General features: G+C 38.0%; 1 protein-coding gene across 1 annotated transcript; it reads right to left on the bottom strand.

The window, feature by feature from the left end:
* Positions 1-12730: 12730 nt before the first annotated feature.
* LOC142527061 (uncharacterized) lies at positions 12731-20509 on the bottom strand. Its single transcript, XM_075631774.1, has 5 exons — positions 20026-20509; positions 16537-17030; positions 15685-16011; positions 15412-15600; positions 12731-12760 (listed from the first exon to the last, which is right to left on the bottom strand). The coding sequence occupies exons 1-5, from the start codon at positions 20507-20509 to the stop codon at positions 12731-12733; spliced, it is 1524 nt and encodes a 507-aa protein (XP_075487889.1).
* Positions 20510-22803: the final 2294 nt, after the last annotated feature.

The following is a 22803-nucleotide window of genomic DNA, read 5'->3' as shown; positions in this document are numbered from 1 at the left end:
TGTGTACATTCTTAGAACACGAGCTATTGCAGCTCATTGAGAATATTGTGTTTGAAGCACCTTCAAAGGTGCCCGAACCGATCCATCATGAATATTTGAAATGGAAATATCTAACCAATGTTAGATATCAAGAACAAAAGAGAACTTATCAGAGTCCTAAGATAATTTTATGATTCAAAATAATAGGCTCCTAGAAATAGTATTGTATTCCTCTAAACTTTCCAGACATCTTAGAGAAATTAAAAAAAAAAAGTACAAAATTATGGCAATGTGTTATATTATGTACCACAAAATGTGGATAAAATCCTTAAAATCGGGAAGAAATTCTAAAAACATTAAAGGAGATTCAAACAAGAGTTCAAAATCTAGAACAACAACCAAGTTCTAGTAAAAAGACTTCAGAAAGAAGGTTATCATTATTCTTTGGTACCGAACCCTTATTAAACCAAAGAGAGAAGGCCAAAGTAATGCTAAAACATTTAATTGAAGAAAAAAAACGATCAATCTAATTAAAATAGTTTCAGAAAAGAAATTAATCTGATGACAACTTTAGAGAGGATTGGTCTCGAGGATCTCCGAGACCTTGTAGAATCTTTTACAAATCTCAAGGTTGTAGATCTAAAGATGAACACAACTGGGGGTGAACCACCCACCATAACCTGATCATCTTATCATGAACCACCAAGAGAAAATGTTGGATATCATAATATAAACATAAGAGAACTCCAACCAGATTTTTATACTAGTGGAGAATCACACCCAGCGGGTACAATGTCAAGGATAAGTCAAATTTCCTTGGACCAAACACCCTATGAAAAATATGTTTTAGAACATACACATCCTTATGGGGTTATGCTTAACCTATATGTATTGGATTTAAAAAACAGAGAAGATTTCATAGATTATTGGACATCAGCTATAAGAATCGCAAGCAGGAACACTTGATCTCAACAAAGAATGATTCGTCAAACTTCTAGAAATGAGTCTTATGGGATCAGTTAAAATTGTTTGGAACATGACTTCGATGGAAACCAAAGAGTCAGTCCTAGCCGGAGAATATCTTAGTGAGATAGCCGGAAGAGTGTCTACCCTATTTAAAGCACAATTTATAGGGGTAGACTATTTTAATAGTCAAGATACAGCGAAAAAAATACATTCAAGCTCTGTATAGTCTTGAATTACATGATATATATTTAGTGGACGAATATATTATGTTATTCACTAAATATATATGGAATTCAGGGGTCAAAGAAAAAATATAGCAATTCAACATTTCTTCGCCAAAATGCCAAGTCCCTGGAGACAAATGCTAATAAGGGAATATGTCCATGGCAATCCAGATATGTTGGCACGAATAGCTTTTTTCTCATAGGAAAATTTGCAGAATTGTGTCATATGGCATCATTACAAAAGAATTACAAACGATTAAAGGGTATTAACAAACACACTCATGTGTTGTAAAGAAAATGATCTTCAAACAATTATTGGAAGTAAACCACAAAGGAAAAAGAGGAAAATTTTTAGAACTCATCCTTATGCTAGAAGTGGAAGAAGTTCTTGGAAACCAATAACAGTATGGTCTAGACAAAAGGTCAGAACTTACAAATATGGGCAAAGGAGCAGACTATCAAGAAGTAGGGCATCATCCCAAGCATCAAGTATATCTCGATGTACGGGGAGAACACCTACGAAGAAAACTTTCAGAATAGCTCACATTCGAGCTAATAAAAGTTTTGAGGATTGTAATTGCTGGACATGTGGAGCAAGAGGTCATATTTCAATCAACTATCCAGAAAATGAAAAAAGATTAATTAAACGCTTCGATTCGATCTCGGATATTGAAGAAGCAGTTTATTATCGAGATCTTATTCAAGTATATCAGTTTGAGGATATTACCTCAGACGAAAGTATATATGAAGAAAAGGAAGTTTTGAGTCATGAAGAATCTGATGGAATAGAATCGAAATATGACAGAAGACGAGGTGTTTCGGCACGAAACACGTGAAGATTTGTCTGGTTTTTTTAGTTAGACAACAATATCCCTTAACATGGTCCAAAATATCATGACAGAAAATCCTAGTCTTCAGAGATATCAATGATTCTCTGTCGGACAGATAGAAAAGTTCTTATGAAATCTTGGCTTAAAAAACAGAAATCATCATCTAATTTATAAAAATTTTAGAAGGGAAATGGAAATTCCAATAGAACTTATGGGGAATAGAATGGAAATACAATTAATTTCTTTTGAAGAAATTAAGGATGAATTATAAAAATTCAAGATAGAAGTAGCACGAACTATGTCATGGATTCATATCGAAGCAATCCAGATTATGATAAAAGCTACTTTTAAATAAGGAATAGATTCACCTATTGATATGGCTATATCCGATAAACGAACGGGTAACCTTCAAGATTTAATACTGGGGACTATCTCGAGAAATATTTGTGTAGGAAAAAAAATTATAGGAGTAATTTATCTAAGAATTTCCTACAACCTGACAGATAGAGATTTCAGCCGAGATTTGAAGTTGCATCAGGACTTCAAAGAAAAAAGGTTGATGAAAGAGGTTATAGAACATATTCTATTACCTATAAATTTCATATACTCTATTTAATACGCATCATTTAGAATTTTTTTATTTTAAATGAGTTCATTGAAATACTTGAGATATGTGGAAAAATTACTCAAGTAATTTATCTATAAAGAGTTGAGTTTTCATTAATACAGGAAACATATATCCAGATTCAAGACAAACCGATTCTACAAAGAAATCAAAGTCTTAAATTGGAAAAAAAAATAGTATCTATTCAAGGAGATAAAAATACAAAGTACTTGTGAGGAAAACAAACACACTACTGTGTTGTAAAGAAGATGATCTTCAAATAATTATTGGAAGTAAACCACAAAGGCAACAGAGGAAAAGTTTTAGAACTCATCCTTATGCTAGAAGTGGAAGAAGTTCTTGGAAACCAATAACAGTATGGTCTAGACAAAAGGTCAGAACTTACAAATATGGGTAAAGAAGCAGACCATCAAGAAGTAGGGCATGATCCCAAGCATCAAGTATATCTCGATATACGGGGAGAACACTTACGAAGAAAACTTTCAGAATAGCTCACACCCGAGCTAATAAAAGTTTTAAGGATTGTAATTGCTGGACATGTGGAGCAAGATGTCATATTTCAATCAACTATCCAGAAAATGAAAAAAAGATGAATTAAACGCTTCGATTCGACCTCGGATATTGAAGAAGCAGTTTATTATCAAGATCTTATTCAAGTATACCAGTTTGAGGATATTACCTTAGACGAAAGTATATATGAAGAAGAAGAAGTCTTGAGTCAGGAAGAATCTGATGGAACAGAATCGAAATGTGACAGAAGACGAGGTGTTTCGGCACAAAACACATGAAGATTTGTCTGGTTTTTAGTCAGACAACAATATCCCTTAACATGGTCCAAAATATCATGACAGAAAATCCTAGTCTTCAGAGATATCAATGATTCTCTGCCGGACGATAGAAAAGTTCTTATGAAATCTTGGCCTAAAAAACAGAAATCATCATCTAATTTATAAAAATTTTATAAGGGAAATGGAAATTCCAATAGAACTTATGGGGAATAGAATGGAAATACAATTAATTTCTTTTGAAGAAATTAAGGAGAAATTACAAAAATTCAAGATAGAAGTAGCACGAACTATGTCATGGATTCATATCGAAGCAATCCAGATTATGATAAAAGCTACTTTTAAATAAGAAATAGATTCACCTATTGATATGGCTATATCCGATAAACGAACGGGTAACCTTCAAGATTTAATACTGGGAACTATCTCGAGAAATATTTGTGTAGGAAAAAAAATTATAGGAGTAATTTATCTAAGAATTTCCTACAACCTGACAGATAGAGATTTCAGCCGAGATTTGAAGTTGCATCAGGACTTCAAAGAAAAAAAGTTGATGCAAGTGGTTATAGAACATATCCTATTACCCATAAAATTTCATATGCTCTATTTAATACACATCATTTAGAATTTTTTATTTTAAATGAGTTCATTGAAATACTTGAGATATGTGGAAAAATTGCTCAAGTAATTTATCTATAAAGAGTTGAGTTTTCATTAATACAGGAAATATATATACAGATTCAAGACAGACCGATTCTACAAAGAAATCAAAGTCTTAAATTGGAATAAAAAATAGTATCTATTCAAGGAGATAAAATTAAAAAGTACATGTGAGGAAAAACAATTGTTCAAGAAGCCCAACAGATGCTAAAAAGCTTTTTTACAATAGGAAATCTTAGATGTCCAGAAGATTAGAAGAAAGTTGAAATAATATTTGATATTACAAAACAAAGGAATCAATTTCATTGTAATACCATATACTATTTAGAATAACATATGATAGGAACTTACAAATGAATTATCAATATCGAAAAATTTGAAGTTCATATAAAAGGAATCTCAGGAAAAGAACCAGATCAATTGGATATTGGGCTGGAGTTTCTCGAATAGCATAAACCTTGGAAACGTCTATAAAATAAACAGAGTTCATGACTGAGGATAGAATGTGGAAAATTCAATGACCACTAGCCTATTTTCGATATACATCCCATTAGGGATGTTACATTAACAATATAAAGCAGAATATTTTGTTGATTATATTGATTCATGAGCTGGAATCTGTACAGCAAAAAGAGGAGTTTTTCTAAAAGAATTGAAAGAAAAATTACCTCAGATTGCTGGAAGAGATTTCTCTAAAAAGATCTTAATCTTATGTAAAGGGATTAATATGACATAAATATTAATCGGAGATGCTGGACAAACACCGTGGTATATGGTAAAAACACACCGATTTATTTTCATGATACAGGAGCTGACATTTTGTTATGAAACAATTTTCTACAAATGTTTAATTCATACACATAAGAAAATGAGAGTAGGAAATTAATTTTCACAACATCATTTAATCACAAATTCATAATCCAGAGATTAAGATATGCATTTTACAGAAAATTTCCAATCCAGTTTCACAGCAAGCGTGATAATGAAGGAAAACTTCTGAACCGAAATGAAGGATTCTAGACGGTTTGAAGAAACAATGCTCCAATTAAGAGCCGATAATGAACTCCAACCTGAAGAATTAGAATTCCTTAAGATAGCTCTACATCAAAATGATGTAGAGTTTGAATCAAAAGTATCCCTAGAAGATGCAAAAAAAAAAAAAAAAAGATCAAAGAGAATTACAATGAAGATCTTTTGGCATGATGGGATAAGAACCAACTCCAAGCCAAACTTAAAATTAAGGAAGGCAAGGTGATATGAATCCACCTAACTCCACCTCAAAAGCAAGCTCATGAGAGGAGGATTGTGAATTCATATATATTTTTCCCAAGACAACTCTTGCTAACCGATGTGGGACACATCATTCCCGACCCCTTTAGACTGCACGTCCTCGTGCCAACTCCTTCGTTAACCCGCACTCCACGGCACTTCCAGGCATTCTCGACCCCTTTAGACTGTACGTCTTCGTGCCAACTCCTTCGTTAACCCTGCACTCCAGGGCACTTCCAGGCATTCCCGACCCCTTTAGACTGTACGTCCTCGTGCCAACTCCTTCGTTAACCCGCACTCCAGGGCACTTCAGGGAACATGCACCCACACGACCGGTCAAGAGTATGGCTCTGATATCATATGATATGAATCCAGCTAACTCCACCTCAAAAGCTAGCTCATGAGAGGAGGATTGTGAATTCATATATATTTTGCCCAAGACAACTCTTGCTAACCGATGTGGGACACATCAATCCCGACCCCTTTAGACTGCATGTCCTCGTGCCAACTCCTTTGTTAACCCGCACTCCAGGGCACTTCCAGGCATTCCCGACCCCTTTAGACTATACGTCCTCGTGCCAACTCCTTCGTTAACCCGCACTCCAGGGCACTTCCAGGCATTCCCGACCCCTTTAGACTGTACATCCTCGTGCCAACTCCTTCGTTAACCCGCACTCCAGGGCACTTCAGGGAACATGCACCCACACGACCAGTCAAGAGTATGGCTCTGATACCATATGATATGAACAGTACCGTGAACAGTAATTCCAGCGGATGAACAGTAATCGCGAAATTTTATTATTATTTTTTTTGTAGATTCAACAAATACGTAGAAATCGCTACACGAAAATCGGTATTGAAAATCCTACGAAGAATTGAACGGATACGCTTACTTGAATCAAAAAACCAAAAGCTCTGATACCACTTGATACGATCCCGTCCACGAGATCTTTGATTTGTCCCGATCTTTGAAACAAGTAATTGATAGATGTGATAATCGCCTCTAGATCACGCGGCCTAGCAACAATTAATCAACGATAGAAACAATCGCGTTCAAGAGAACCTCCAAAGAACCCGTCCTTGGCAACCCTCGTGTTATTCGATTGACAAACGCCACAAAAGATAAATCTTTTGATAAGTTTGATTTGATACGACGCAAAAGTTATAACGAAACTTAAGCTTGTTTTTGAGAGAATTCTCAAAGAAATTTTTATAAACTTCAATCAATAATTATTCAATGTTCCTTTCAATCAATAAAATTCGTCTATATATTGATACCAAATCAAAAAGATATGAAATCTACTTGCCAAGATAATAAAAACTCTAAAATAGGAAAAAAAATCTGCGCCCAAACGTGTCGGAAACGGACCCCGTGTAGGCCTCCGGGTAAGGGTCCGTGTATGCTCGGCAAAATTACTCTCCGGAAAACACTAGACACGGACCCCGTGTACAGGTCCGTGCTCGGGTCCGTGTAGGCTCGGGATTTCTCTTCCTCAAGTGTAATGGACACGGACCCCGTGTACAGGTCCGTGTAGCCTCGGTCGTTCAGAAAGATCCTTGAATAATGTTCATTTGGCCTCCCAACGTCATCCCACGCATCACAAGCCCTTCTTCCTTGTTCATCATTCCTTATAGTGCCTCTTTGAACTTCCTTGGCCGTCCTTTGAACGCCAAGCCCGGCCAGATTCATATCACAAGGAATATGAGTTTGTCAGATGTAAACCAATCCCAATGACCATAGTTGATCAACGAAATATGCATATTATAATTAAGATACATCTCGACGTTGGTTTAATCAAAGCAGGAATTTCACTATACAATAGTTCAAGATTTCTTATAAGAAATAATGGTGAGATAAAAAGAAATAAACTCATACTAGTTATTAATTACCAGGAAATTAATAAGATTCTGGAGTTTGATTGGTATTTCATACCTAGTAGAGAACATTTAATTAGTTGCATACGCAATGCAAAAATATTCTCTAAATTTGATTGTAAGTCCGAGTTCTATCAGATCCGGATGCAGGAAGAAAGGAAAAAATTCACAGCTTTCTCCACACCACAAGGACACTATATTTGAGAAGTATTATCAATGGAATTGGCTAATTCACCACAGATATTTCAAAAAAAAAATGGATAATCTATTTGAAGATTATTTCAAATTTATGTTTGTTTATATTGATGATGTTTTAATAGCGTCTAAAAATATTGAAGAACATATCAAGCTTTTAGAGATTTTCTCTAAAGTTTGTAAAAAAGAAAGACATGTTCTATATGAAAAGAAAGTAGTCATTGCCACAAGAAAGATTGAAATTCCTTGGAATAGAAATCGATGAGTCTGAATAATTTTGCAGAAACACATAGTAGAAAAAGTACAAAATTTTCCAAACAAATTCAAAACTTTGTAGGAGTTGTTAATTTTGCTGAGATGTTCATTAAGAACCTAGCAAAACATAGGAAAGTGTTTAGTTCATTGCTGAAAAAAGATGCAAAATTCATATAGACGGAAGAACACGCAGAAAGACTTAGCCAACTCAAGGAGATTTGCAAAAATATTTCAAAAATGACTATTTCTCATGATGTAGATGATCTGGTATTATACACAGATGCCAGTGATCATTGTTGGACGACATTTTAAACCAAACTCACAATAGAAGGAGAACAACTATGCATGTATTGTAGTGGACTTTTCTCAGAAGCAGAAGCCATAAGATGTCATATCAACAAAAATGAGTTTTATGCAGTAAAAAGAGCTTTTGAAAAATTATCATTATTTTTATTAGCAAAGAAATTTACTTTAAAAATTGATAATACACATGTAAAAGCTTTTTTGAAAATTAGAATAAAATCTAAACCCGATAAGGCTAGATTATTAAGATGGCAAGCTTTATGTCAAAATCATATTTTTGATATTGTAATTATTAAATCTCATGAAAATATTCTTGCAGATTTTTTAACAAGAGATGGACAGCGGTGATATCGATGCCATCATAAAAATGCAGAGGCATTTGAGGGAACACATATGCTTCAAAACGAGTCCAACAAGCTTGCCCTAAATGTAGAAGTTGTGGGCAGGTTACAACAAGCTGATAAGAGAATTGTCTCTGATCGAATTACATGATGTTTACAGGCTTATACCCAGCTATGGTCTGTAATACAAAGGCCTATCTTCCAAGGCATTGAGAAGCCACTGACATCAAAATGGAGATTTTTCGAGTACAAGACTCTATACTTGGAGGAGGGGATTCAAATACCGGTAGCACAAGTGTTAAGTCAGAATCATCCATAGATGAGTCGGTCGAAACAAAAATTAAAACTCCATATTCTTATCTCGAGTCTTCAAGTCAACCCTTCACCTCGAGGATTGAAGACGGAAAGATCAATCTTAGACCTAATACTGACAAGGTTGGTATTAATAAAGCTGTAATTCCTCCATTTCAAGTGTATCAAAACTGATAGAAATTAAATATGAGAATATGCATTAACTTAGCCACGATCAGGGTTGATGTATCAAGAAAATATCTGAGGGTATGAATGAAACCAAATTTATATCCAAATGAGGTAAAATATGGTATGAATTTGGGACTTTTGTCTCGGTTTATACTACATCACCCAACTTCCCAAAATCTCAGGTTGACCTAAATTGATCTAAGAAGCTGTTCATTAAACATGGGCAAACAACGAATATTTATCCAGATGAGATATTATGGAGTTATACTTTTTCAGTACTTCACCAGAACCAGCAGGAAAAGACTTACACGAAACCTTTCATTTTATCAAGCTAAGGAGACCAGACACAAATGTTCAAAAATTTATCAAGGGTCCTCCAACAAAAGAAACACCTCTTGTTGCTTCAATAACTGAATATGACATCTCTACCAGAAGATCATGGGGTCAATGAGTTTGTCTAACTGAAATGGAAAAACTCAAGTTTCCGTTATAAGTTTTATCAAAATTCTGTAAACGGACTGTTCCTGTTCAATATCATGACAGGAAAAAACAACAAGTTTCGCCGAAAACCTATTTGAAAAGAAAAGAAATCTTCTGTAGAATAGCAAGCTGTCATGGAGAAAAGAAACTTGGCGAAAATTTTGTAATATGGCTCATGTAAGAAGATTGTCAGAAAATATCTGACCAGAATAACCAAACCAAAAGAAGCCAGAGTTTGGCAAGGGCTTTAGACCCAGATAGGATAAGAAGCATCTTACAGAAACATGACCAAGTGATAAAGGACCACACAAAAAACAATATCATCAAGGACAATAAAAAAGCAAAATATTTCTCGACAAAGAAAAGTATACATGTGATCCAATCACTCCATTAGTGGAGGATGGACTGCCAATAAAAGAAGATTCCACTAACTAGTGAAAAAGATGGTTCACTCAACCACCCATTAAAGAAAAGTCACTAGATAGTGGTTGAAAGGATCACCACTCACAAGATGTTGTCGGCCACAATTGGTAGAAGAATTTACAAGCTTTGAAGTCCGGATTTCAAATCCACCAAGATTTCTATAAATATCAAGGTAGAAGGAAGATGAAGACATCATTCAACCTCTTCATTTTCTTTCAAAATAATTGTAATATTTCTCTTTTTAGTTTATGTATGTTGTAACTCCAGCTACTATACGTAGTTAAACAAGTTCATTTTCCTCTGCAGGAGGTTAATATGTATTAATAGTTTGTATGTTTGGATAAAAAGACCAATGTTTATTGCCCTTCTAATGTATTATTTTCAAATTGAACTACTTCATTATACACCCTGAGGTAGGACAGGGTTGTGCTATGTGTTGTTGAATGAATCTGCGTTAGGAACCATCTGTTGCGAATGCGTGGTTAGGTTGTGAGGAGCAGTCTGTAAAACCCGGTGGATACAACCAGACAGTACTCCGGTCAACGAGGTAAACTATTTAATTTATTAAACAGAAGCATGATGGGCCATTTATTAAAATATAAAAAAAATCGATCATCGAAACATGGTATATCGGCTGAAAACCTTGTGTAGCTGCATGTCTTTGAGGCTATGCCTGTAAGAACATGCTTGATGATCGACCTACGCGTGAGGAAGAGCATCATGAAGGCCTACGCGTCGAGGAGCCAAGGCGCATAGCCCATGCTGGAGTATGCACATCCTTCGTTTGATGGAGCACGTCTAAGCATAGTGCGACCAATCATCAGGGCGAACCAGTTTGAGATCAAGCCAGTCATTATTCAGATGATTCAGAATATTGTCCAGTTTGGGGGCACTATGCTAGATGACCCAAACACTCATATCGCAGACTTTCTTGAAATTTGCAATACTTTTAAATTCAATGGAGTTTCTGATGATGCTGTTAGATTGCGTTTGTTTCCTTTCTCCTTACGTGACAAAGCTAAAGCCTAGTTAAATTGTTTGCCTGTAGGTTCTATCACTACTTGGGAGGATATGGCAAGAACGTTTTTCATCAAATATTTCCCTCCCTCTAAAACCATGAAGTTGCGGGCAAACATCACTACCTTAGCCCAATTCGAGCAAGAGTCCTTATATGAGGCATGAGAGAGCTACAAAGATTTACTGTGGAGATGCCCACATCACAAGCTGCCTCTTGGGTTAGTAGTTCAATTTTTTTATTATGGCTTGCTCACTGTCAATCGTACTATGATAGATACTGCTGAATGTGAGAATTTGTTGAGAAAGGCAGCCAAAGAAGGATATGAATTGTTGGAGGAGGTGACAGCCAGCAGTTATTATCCTCAATTTGAGAGGAACAATAAGTTCAGGAGTTCACCAGGTGAGTGATTTCTCTGCGGTTGCTACACAATTAGAGGCTTTGATTATGAAAATAGATGATATGAATGTTGGTGGTACGACCATGAGACTGCAAGAGACCTTCTATGATGATTGTGGAGGTGATCACTTCACGAAGGATTGACAGAATAGGAATCATAATTATTTGCAAAATGAGGCACCACTGAACCATGTGGGGACTCAGAACCGTCCTAGTAATGACCCATATTCCAACACATTTAATGCTAGATGGAGGCAACACCCAAATTTCTCATGGAGTGGTCAAAACAGTCAGGGTCGACCACAAGGAGGCAAACGGTATGGGAAGCAATAGATGTATAAGCCTCGAGAGGAGAAATCTAATTTAGATCAGATGATGACTCAATTTATGTCCGCAACAGAAACTAGACTAACAAATCAAGATGCAGCTCTCAAAGGCTTGGAAACTCAATAGGACAGCTGGCCAAGATAATTTTGAGCAGAGATCCGGGTACCTTGCAATGAAACACCGAGACTAATCCTAAAGAGCAAGTGAATGCAATTGAGTTAAGCAGTGGGAAGACTTTAGAGTCAAAGGAGGACGCAAAGAGCCACTCGCAAGGGGAACATGCAGAAACACCCAAGGGTAAACCTTCTAACACTACATCTGCACCCACGACACAAACTAAAATTGACGCACAATTCGATAAGTTCCTTGAAGTATTTAGGAAATTGCACATTAATATTTCTTTTGCTGATACTTTGATGCAAATGCCTAGTTATGCTAAATTTCTGAAGAACATATTAGCAAATAAGAATAAGTTAAAAGACCATATGACTGTAAACTTAACTGAAAACTGCTCTGCAATGGTGCAAAAAATGATCCCACCGAAACTCAAGGATCCAGGGAGTTTTTATATTCCTTGCATGATTGGTGATGTTGTTTTTCAGTAAAGCTTTATGAAATCTTGGTGCAAGTATTAACCATATGTCTTTGTCTGTATTTTAGGAAACTTAGATTGGGAGAGCCTAAGCCAACGAAGATGTCTTTGCAACTAGCAAACAGATATGTCAAGTATCCACGAGGAGTCATAGAGGATATATTGGTGAAAGTGGAAAAGTTTATATTTCCTATAGATTTTGTGGTGCTTGACATGGAGGAGGATAGGGAGATGCCTTTGATTTTAGGGAGACCGTTCCTTGCAATTGGTAAGGCCCTGATCGATGTGCAAGAAGAGAAGTTGAGATTGGAAGTGGGATAGGAGAAAATCACTTTTAATGTCTTTAACACTCTTAAGCACACACTGCACACTAATAATTGTTTTAAAGTTGATTCTTTGGATTCACCTGTATGTAATTTTGTGCAAGATGCTATGAAGAATCCATTGGAAGTCACTCTCACCACCAAATTGAAGGTGGATGAACTGGCTGAAAAAAGTCTGAAATAGTGGCATACTTTAATGTCAATCATCCATGGAAGAAGCCAGTAAAAATTAAAGTGAAGGATTTGGGGGATCGAAGAGACTTGACCCTTCAGAAGTCAACTATTGAGGAACCATCGACACTTGATATCAAACCACTGCCTCCACACCTAAGGTCGCGTACTTTGGTGAACACATGTTGCTGCAATTGGATCAATTAGATGAATTCAGAGGTCAAGCCTACGACCTGCATTGACCTACAAAGAGCGTACAAATCAAGCACACAACAAGCACATCACATCGAGAGAATTCAAAGAGGGTGAAGCGGTATTGCTGTAAAACTTAAAGTTGCGTTTGTTTCTTGGGAAAATCAAATCAAGGTGGACTGGACCATACATGATTACCAAGGTATTCACACTGGGAGCCATAACTTTGAAAGATGTAAAGAATGAATCATTCACAGTCAATGCTCAACGTTTGAAGCACTATTTGGGTAGCACAGTGGAGCCACAAATTGGAGTCACTCGATTCCAAAACAATCAAAACTGAGAATGACCTATAGTCTAGATCTAGACTATAAATTGAGAACTAATTTCTCTCCATTCATAATTTTATTTGTATTTATTTGAGTTTTCTTCCATTCACATTCTGTTATGCTTACCCCCCAACATGATGATCAGGAGCCTGGCGTTGTGGCACCCGATGACGATGACGATGAGTAGTGATCAGGGGAGTCATCGCGCTTCATTTTCTTTGCATTAGTTTTATCTATTTTCATTTTGTATGCATTCTGTTTAGCATCCATGTTAGTTTCCTCCGTTGTTTGTCTATTTGTTTTAGTGGTTTTTTGCAATGGGACATTGCACAATTTGTATTTGGGGGGTGTTTAGTTTGTTTATTTTATTTTTCTTTTCATGTTTGCCTCGTTTATATAAGTGTCACATGAGATTAACCCTACTGTGTGAACCTATAAAAATTTCATGAATTAAATCCTACCATGCTTGAATTATGCACAAGATGCATAAAATAATTAAACATACACTTTAAAAATAAAATCTTAGATTGCATGCACTCAAGTTACGTGAATTAAATTCCTGGACCTTACAATTTTTCCCCCCCTTAAAAAAAATATTTCTTCCTCGAAATTAGAACATACCGAATAATTCCGGGTAGTGACTCCTCATCTCGGTCTCGGTTTCCCAAGTAGCCTCCTCTTCAGAATGATTCAGCCACTTGACCTTGACCATCTGGATCACCTTATTCCGAAGCCTCTTTTCCTGTCTGTCCAGAATCTGCGTAGGTCTCTCCTCAAAAGATAGGCGTGGTGTCAACTGAAGTGGCTCATAATTAAGCACATGTGAAGGATTCGACATGTACTTTCGCATCATAGAGACGTGGAAAACATTATGAACTCCCGCCAGATTCGGCGGTAAAGCAACTCTGTATGCGAGTGTTCCAACCCTCTCTAGGATCTCAAATGGTCCGATGAATCTAGGGCTGAGCTTGCCCTTCTTCCCGAACCTCATCACACCTTTCATCGGTGCGACCTTCACGAACACGTGATCCCCTACTGCGAACTCAAGATCTCGCCGCCTCTGATCATCGTAACTCTTCTAGCGGCTCTGTGCAGTTCTCATCCTATCTCTAATCCTGGCCACTAAATCCGCTGTCTGTCTGACAATATCTGGACCCAACTCTGCTCGCTCTCCTACCTCATCCCAGTAAACTGGCGACCTACACTTCCTCCCGTACAGTGCCTCATATGGAGCCATACCTATCGATGCCTGATAACTGTTGTTGTACGTGAACTCTACAAGAGGTAACTACGGCTCCCAGCTGCCCTGGAAGTCGATCATGCATGCTCGGAGTAGGTTCTCCAGAATCTGTATCACCCTCCCTGACTGTCCATCTGTCTGAGGATGAAAAGCGGTACTGAACAATAGCTTCATACCCAAAGCCTGGTGAAGACTCTTCCAGAATGCAGACATAAATCTCGGATCCCTGTCTGACATGATGGACACTGTAATCCCATGCAGTCTGACTATCTCTCTGATGTACAGCTCTGCGTACTGAGTCATGGTGAATGTCTTTCTGATCGGTAAGAAATGAGTTGACTTAGTGAGCCGATCGACAATCACCCAAATAGCGTTGAATCCTCCATTAGTCCTCGGAAGCCCTGTCACAAAATCCATAGTGATGTTCTCCCATTTCCACTCGGAAATAGGGAGTGGTCTCAACTTCCCTGCAAGTCTCTGATGCTCTGCCTTTAACTGCTGACAAGTCAAACACTCGGAGACGAATCGCAAAATATCTCGCTTCATGCATGGCCACCAGTACAGAGTTTGTAAATCCTTATACATCTTCGTTACTCCCAGGATGGATGGAGTATGGGGTGCTGTGGGCCTCACTCAAGATATCTGCTCGGAGGGAATCATTGTCAGGAACCCATAGGCGGTCCCTATATCTGACCATGCCAGTCCACAACTCTATACAATCTCTGGCCCTTAGCTTCGTCCCTCTGTCTCCACTTCTGTAGCTGCTCATCAGAAGTTTGCCCTGCTCGAATTCTGTCTCAAAGAGTCGGCTGTACTGTCAGAGTAGCAAGATTCGGGGCCTCGCCCCTGGCATAAACTGCAAGCCCAAATCTCTGAATCTCAGCCTGCAACGGTCTCCGTACTGACATATGAGCTATCATTGCGTGCTTCCTGCTCAGAGCGTCTGCAACTACATTAGCCTTACCCGGATGGTAACTAATGTCACAATCATAATCCTTCACCAGCTCGAGCCATCTTCTCTGTCGCATATTCAGTTCCTTCTGTGTGAAGAAGTACTTTAGGCTTTTATGATCTGTGAAAATCCTGCACTTCTCCCCAAGTAGATAGTGTCTCCAGATCTTCAGAGCAAATACCACCGCTGCTAATTCTAGGTCGTGAGTCAGATAATTCTTCTCATGAACCTTCAGCTGTCTGGACGCATAGGCTATCACTATGTCCTGCTGCATCAGAACTGCGCCCAAACCAAGCTTCGATGCATCAGTAAATACCACAAACTCTCCCTGCCCTGATGGCATAGCTAGCACCGGTGCAGTGGTCAAGGCCTGCTTCAGTTTGTCAAAGCTCTCCTGACACTCTGGTCCCAAAACAAACTTGGCATTCTTCTTCGTCAATGCGGTCATAGGCACCGCAATAGAAGAGAAGCTCTGGATAAACTTCATGTAATAACCCGCCAATCCCAAGAAACTGCGGATCTCTGTCACGCTCTTCGGAACTGGCCAATCTATGACTGCCTCTACTTTGCTCGGGTCAACCTCTATGCCATCCTGAGATACGATGTGGCCCAACAATGCCACCCTGTCGAGCCAGAACTCACACTTGCTGAACTTGGCATATAGTCGTCTATCCTGTAGAGTCTGCAATACTGTCCTCAGATGATGACTGTGCTCCTCCCTGCTCTTCAAATAGATCAGAATATCGTCAATGAAGACTATGACGAACTGATCCAAGAATGGCTGCAATACACGGTTCATGAGATCCATGAAGATCGCTGGCGCGTTCGTCAGATCGAAGGGCATCATCAAAAACTCATAGTGCCCATAACGCGTCAGGAAAGCTGTCTTATGCACATCTGACTCTCTCACCTTCAGCTGATGGTATCCGGATCGAAGGTCTATCTTGGAGAACACTGAGGCCCCCTGAAGCTGATCAAATAAGTCCTCAATCCTGGGCAACGGATACTTATTCTTAACTGTAACCCTGTTTAGCTATCGGTAGTCAATGCACAGACGCATACTGCCATCCTTCTTCTTAACAAATAGCACTGGCGTGCCCCAAGGAGAAAAATTAGGGCGAATGAAACCCTTATCTAGCATATCTTGAATCTGATCCTTGAGCTCTTTCATTTCTGTGGGCGCTAATCGGTAAGGTGCCTTAGATATCGGCCCTGTCCCTGGCATAAGCTCGATAGAGAACTCCACATCTCTGTCTGGTGGAATGCCTGAAACATCGTCGGGGAACACACTGGAGAACTCGCTGACCACAACTATATCCTCGAGCCTCTGACTGACTGGCTCTGCCACTGATACGATGCTGGCTAAGAACGCCTGGCAGCCTCTCTTAATGAGCTTCCTCGCACACATGCAGGAAATGACGTGTGGGAACCGCTGATGTCTAGTTGCCTCAAATACAAATGGCTTCCCATTGGAAGGTCTGACAGACACTGACCTCTGGCGAAAATCTATGACTACTCCATGAGAAGCGAGCCAATCCATGCCCAATATGATATCAGACTCTGGTAGCGGTAGTACTATCATATCTGCCTGTACTGCCTTCTGCTGCAATCTGAGCTCCAATCTTCTCACTATCCGGGAAGTGAACATCTGATCCCCGGATGGGATCGATACTCTGAAATCCAAATCCATTGCTACTGGTATGATACCTAGTCGCTTCACGAAAGATTCAGATATAAATGAGTGTGTAGCCCCTGAATCTAGCAGTGCATGCGTGGCCACACCTGCAATACATATCCTCCCTGCGATCAAACATACCATCAAATCTAATAGAGTTGAACTTAAGGAGCTTCTCATCGACAATTAACCCAAAATCCTCGAAAAATCACTGAATTAACTCAAATATCATTCCCCAAAATTTGAAATTTAACCTCAGAAAATCACAAATGGCACATTAACCCCTTACGATTCGTAAATTGCAAAGTGGTCCTCCCAATCATTTCGAAAACGTCGCCAAAAATCTCGATTTTTATCAATTCAGTCCATGTTATTACAATTAAGCCCTAAAATCTTTCCATTTCATAATTAAGTTATAATCCCAATTAAGTAGAACATGCACCCTAAACCTTTCTAAGTTTGGTATTGGGCTCGAGTTTACGTCTAGGAACGCTTTTAAATATGTTATGGGATATTTTAAGGACTTTGGTAAGTTTCGGGTCAATTTTAGAGGTCCAGGTGTGAAATGATAATTTTCGGGTTTCCAGGGACAAAATGGTCATTTTGCACCCAAGTTGAGATTTTGGTCCTGGCAGCGTCCTGAGCACAAATTCATGATATTTTAAATGTTTATGCATCACATTTATGATTTTTACGCCATTATGATAAATACGGTGCATGCTTGGCTTTAAGGAAAATGTTACGTATATGCATGTTTTAATTTAAGTGGTGAATATGATGACATGTTTTGAAGGATGTGAATTAGTTGTGACTAACACGATGACACGATGACAAGATGACATGTAAGGCCCGGACTCAGTGGGCGGGTAATGCCGTCGCTGATGATCCTCGGCGCCGGGTACCGCGGTTACACGTAAATGGATCCATCGACTGACATGATGACATGATAATTCGAAAGTCACAGCTAATGAACGGAATTCAAATTAAGTAATTTAGCACGTATATGCTGATACGTTTATACATGATATGATTTTATCATGATTTGACAGGATACGACTATTTTACGATTTTTACTGCTGACATGAAATGTATGTTCATTATGCTATTTTTCACTGCTGTGTGCCTGTATATAGACTCGTTATTCCTGTTACAGGCATGTTGAGTCTTTAGACTCACTAGGCGTGTGTGATGCAAGTGAGCTAGATTCTGAGGATACTGGAGGTGTTGGACTCTGAGTCGGCGGACCTGATGGACGACACGACCCGAGGGCCTTTGATTTTCCGCACTTATACGATTTTATGTTTTGGAGAGGATACGATGATTTGTACGCCGTTTCATTTTACAGTTGATGCTAGGGTTTTTACCCGTCTTTACCCCGTATATATTATTGGTAATTAATTATGATAAATTTTAAATGATGTTTTTAAGTAGGACGGCGTAAATGCAATTTATTTAAATGTTATTTCCAACATAAGGGTTTTATATAAAAAAAATTTCCGCATTTTAAAACGAGTAGACGTTTCATACTCCCTATCCAGTTTTGATTTGTGTCTGACAAGTCCTAACCATCTGTGCTGTGAAGCTGTAGTTAGTGAAGCGGGATGTGAGAAAGGGATGCGTATACCGACTTGTTGATTGAAGTCTCTTATAGCTTTGAAAATTTTACTGTGGAATTGCATGATGCTCGAACCAATATTACACACACACGCATTTAAATCCATGAAAGATTGTAGTGTTTAAATTTCGAGGTGATGTGCAGAAACAAGCGTTGTTCGTTATTAGACAAAAAATATGTCGCGATTCGTTGAGGTATACCAAAACCATGAATGCACCGACAAGCTACTTCTTGTTTTGTTGTATCGTGCACCCTATTTTGCTCGAGGGCGAACAAAAGGTTAGTATGAGAGGGTTGATATGTGTAGTTTTTACGTGTTTTATTGCATTAGTTTTATATGTGTTTGCATGATGTGTGTGCATTTCATCTACATTTTGTTCGTTTTAGAATTACATATTTATACGATCGTGGCTCACTCGTATTTGATGAATTGGAAGGCAAAATGGCCAGGAAAATAATAGAGGTGGAAAATAATAAAAGCTAGAAGAAGAGGAGGAGAAAATGACAGAAATGTTGGCGCTAGGGCGGTATGATCTTACCGCTCCGGCGCGTTTGTGTCCTTGGAGCGAATAGAAACAGAAGGATCGGCACTCGAGCGGTAGAAGGTGAACTCTCGGACGCGATTGCTACTAGTTGCAGGATTCAGGACAGAGGGGTCGGCGCTCAGGGTGGTTGAATCTTATCGCCCGAGCGATATTCATATTTGGAAAAATATTGTGCGGGTGATTTCTTTCCATCCGGGCAAAGCTTACCGATTTTGGTTGGAAAGTGGCATATGGGCGAGATAGGGCAAGGAAAAGTGGCACTTTTCAGCACCCACAAGAGTTTGGAGGAGCAGACAAGGCTTGGAGTTAAAGAATTCAAGATTTCGAGCATCGTTCTTCTCGTTTTCCCCAAGTCTAGTATTTCTTGTTAGTAATAATCTCATATTGCCAGTGAGTTCGAGAGAATAGCTTGTGATAAAAGCAAGTAGCATATTCTGTGAATTTACAATTTGCATAGAGATATGAAGTTGGATACATGTCGATAGTCATAGTCCGTATGTCGAAAGTTAGGGGATTTCATAGAGCGACTGAATTAACCCAAAATTTCAAACATACCATCAAATCTAATAGAGTTGAACTTAAGGAGCTTCTCATCGACAATTAACCCAAAATCCTCAAAAAATCACTGAATTAACTCAAATATCATTCCCCAAAATTTGAAATTTAACCTCAGAAAATCACAAATGGAACATTAACCCCTTACGGTTCGTAAATTACAAAGTGGTCCTCCCAATCATTTCGAAAACGTCATCCAAAAATCTCGATTTTTATCAATTCAGTCCATGTTATTACAATTAAGCCCTAACATCTTTCCATTTCATAATTAAGTTACAATCCCAATTAAGTAGAACATGCAGCCATAAACCTTTCTAAGTTATAACTCCCACACATAAGTCCTCATACAATTATAAATTCCATGCAATTGTACAGTAAATTAAAATCTTAAACCAAAAGGGTTACCAGTAATCAGTGTCGAGTCTGGCGTTGCCTCCGCCTCCTCGGCATGCATCACATATGCCCTGCCGGTAGTGGGCCCCTTGCTCTGAGGGCAAGCTGCAGCCTTGTGCCCCTCCTGTTTGCATACAAAGCATCTGTAGGTTCCCCACATGCATTTGCCATAATGATACTTGTTGCACTGCTTGCAAGGCGGTCCTCCCTCCTGTATTGGAACCCCTGGTGCCTGGGGTGGCCTCTGCTGTCCTGGCCCTCTGTGCTGACCCTGGGGCTTCTGCTGCCCCTGCTGTCTAGATGGCCCGATAAACCGTTTCTTCTGTGGCTGTGCACTGGGCTGGGTTTGGTGCCGCTTCCGCTGCATCTCAAAATCTATGTCACGCAGTGCCTGCTCTGCCTGAAAAGCATAGGCGGTGGCCTCATCATAACTCGCAGGCCTCATCAGCATGACGTCCCGGCGGAGAGTAGGTCTCAGTCCATCAAGGAAATGCATCAGCTTCTGGGCGGCATGCAATTCACATTTTATAAATAATTAAAGAAATTTAATTACTTCACTAAGTTGAGTTAGTTTGGCATAGCTCGAGAGGGCGTGCTCAATTGTGTAGAAAATTTTGTCGAAAGCGTGGATAATTGTCGAATGAATTAAGTAAATGAACGACGAATAGATGAACCGAGATTTCCAACAAATTCTTTTCTCCTTGAATCTTTAACTAATCACTTTAGTTTATAAATTTCATCATTTAATCTTTGAATTATTTGATAATTGTTTATTTCATCATTCTAGTAGTAAGTAATCAATCAAATCATCGTCCCTAAGAGTTTAATAATTGGGAGTAATAAAATTTTGAAACACAATATCTGGAGGAACGATACTCGTACTCGTGTACACTATATTATAATTTGACATCGTGCACTTGCGATTATATCGAGCTTTAATTTTCTTGACGCTTTACCGAGAATTACAGAGTAATTTTTGCTCTATCAACGGACTTCATTAATTTTTTTGTCAAAAATTCATTCATAAAAAATGCTACGCTAACATAAACAACAAAATCACAATAGATAAAATATCAACCAGATATTTAACATATCATATTTATGCCCTATTAGAAAAACTTTTATAATATCATTCACAGATTAAGACTAATCTCCAACTCAACCATGTTTATGAAAAACTATTATTTTTTTATAAGATTTTAAAAATTCAAAATTATTTGTCTTTTTATAAGCTCCTAATTCTGGTTAAAAATATAAGTGCAATCGAATAATGCAAATCATATTTAACTTTCCTCATAATTTTTTAGGACATACCTTGTTTTTGTTTTTGACTGGAAATTGAATATTTTAAAAATTATTTAGCCTTTTAATTTAGATCAGTGTGGGCGAAGAAAACATGTGTTTTCTCATTGTGATACTATATTTCTTATGAACAATTTTTATGTGGAAAAGCTTTTAGAAATTTACATTTGAAAATAATGAAAAACAAATTTTTTTATAGAAAATATTGAAAATTTGATCAAATAGAATACTATGTGATGCGATCTGGACGAATTGGGTAAGCATGGTCGGGACAATCCACCAGATCTGATAAGGGTTGTGTTTGGAAAGATGAGTAAGGAGATATCTCTTGTGGAGAAGATATATCTATCTAATATGGTTTCAACGATAACCTGCAAACAAGGAAATGAACTCGTGAATGGGCGCCAGAAGGGGTGTCTGGCGTGACCACTCCAATGCTTAAGTCAGCAGGTGAAGATGAAGGATAAAGTATGTATATGTGAGAATATACGTAAATGCTCAAAAGCTTGGAAACAAGAGTATCTGAATCATTCAAATGAAAAACATACCTGTTATTTATAGGAGGAAATCACATTATTACCTTGTTTTCAATGCTCAACTGCTAATTAGGGTAAGGTGGTTGCTCACACCCTATCTCTGATAACTTCTCTGACACACCATGAAACGTCATGCCCTTTTTATTGCTTTAAAAGTACTAGAATTTTTTTTTAATAATATTTCGGCCAACTCAATTAATACATGAAAATATTTTTATAAAATATTTTGCCCTTTTTAAAATAAAACCTCAATCAACTAGTATTTAAAAATTCGAGTGAAATAGTCGTAACGTAACATCGTCTACTGTTTTACCAAACCTAAAAAGCAATAATTTGAGAAGTATAACCCATACTAAACCTTTAAAAAATCTCTCAAAAGCATAAATAAATAGTCTTAAAAATCTTTAACTTAAATCAGTAATCATAAAACGTAATGCGGAAAAGTAGCGCTGGTCCTCGGGTTGTGTGCGCCTTCAGTCCAGTCAAATCACTCATCAAGTCCTCCCTCAATACCACCTGCATCCATCACACCTAGTGAGTCTAAAGACTCAACACACCATAATCTTTATAACGAGTAATACGTAATACAGTCAACATATAACGGTGAAAAATACTTGTACTTAAAATATCGTTTTCATGAAGATGCATAAACATAAACATTTTCGTAAATATTTTCATGATGCATAAAACTTTAAACATAAACATTTTCATAAAATACTTTTTCATGACATGCAATCATAAACCTTAACTTTTTCCTTTTTCCTCAACATGACATGACATAAAACCTTTAACATGATCATGAACATTTTCCTTTTCTTTTCCTCTTTTCTTTTGTTGAATTCAGATCGTTAATTGTGACTTTCCTGACATGACATGACGATGGATCCATCTACGTGAAACCTCAGTACTGGGCGGCGGGGGACACCAGCAACACTCTCACCGGTCAACTGGG

Source organism: Primulina tabacum, chromosome 15 (assembly GCF_025594145.1).
Source record: "Primulina tabacum isolate GXHZ01 chromosome 15, ASM2559414v2, whole genome shotgun sequence".
NCBI classification, from domain to species: Eukaryota; Viridiplantae; Streptophyta; class Magnoliopsida; order Lamiales; family Gesneriaceae; genus Primulina; species Primulina tabacum.
This window is presented reverse-complemented; position numbering and strand designations above follow the sequence as displayed.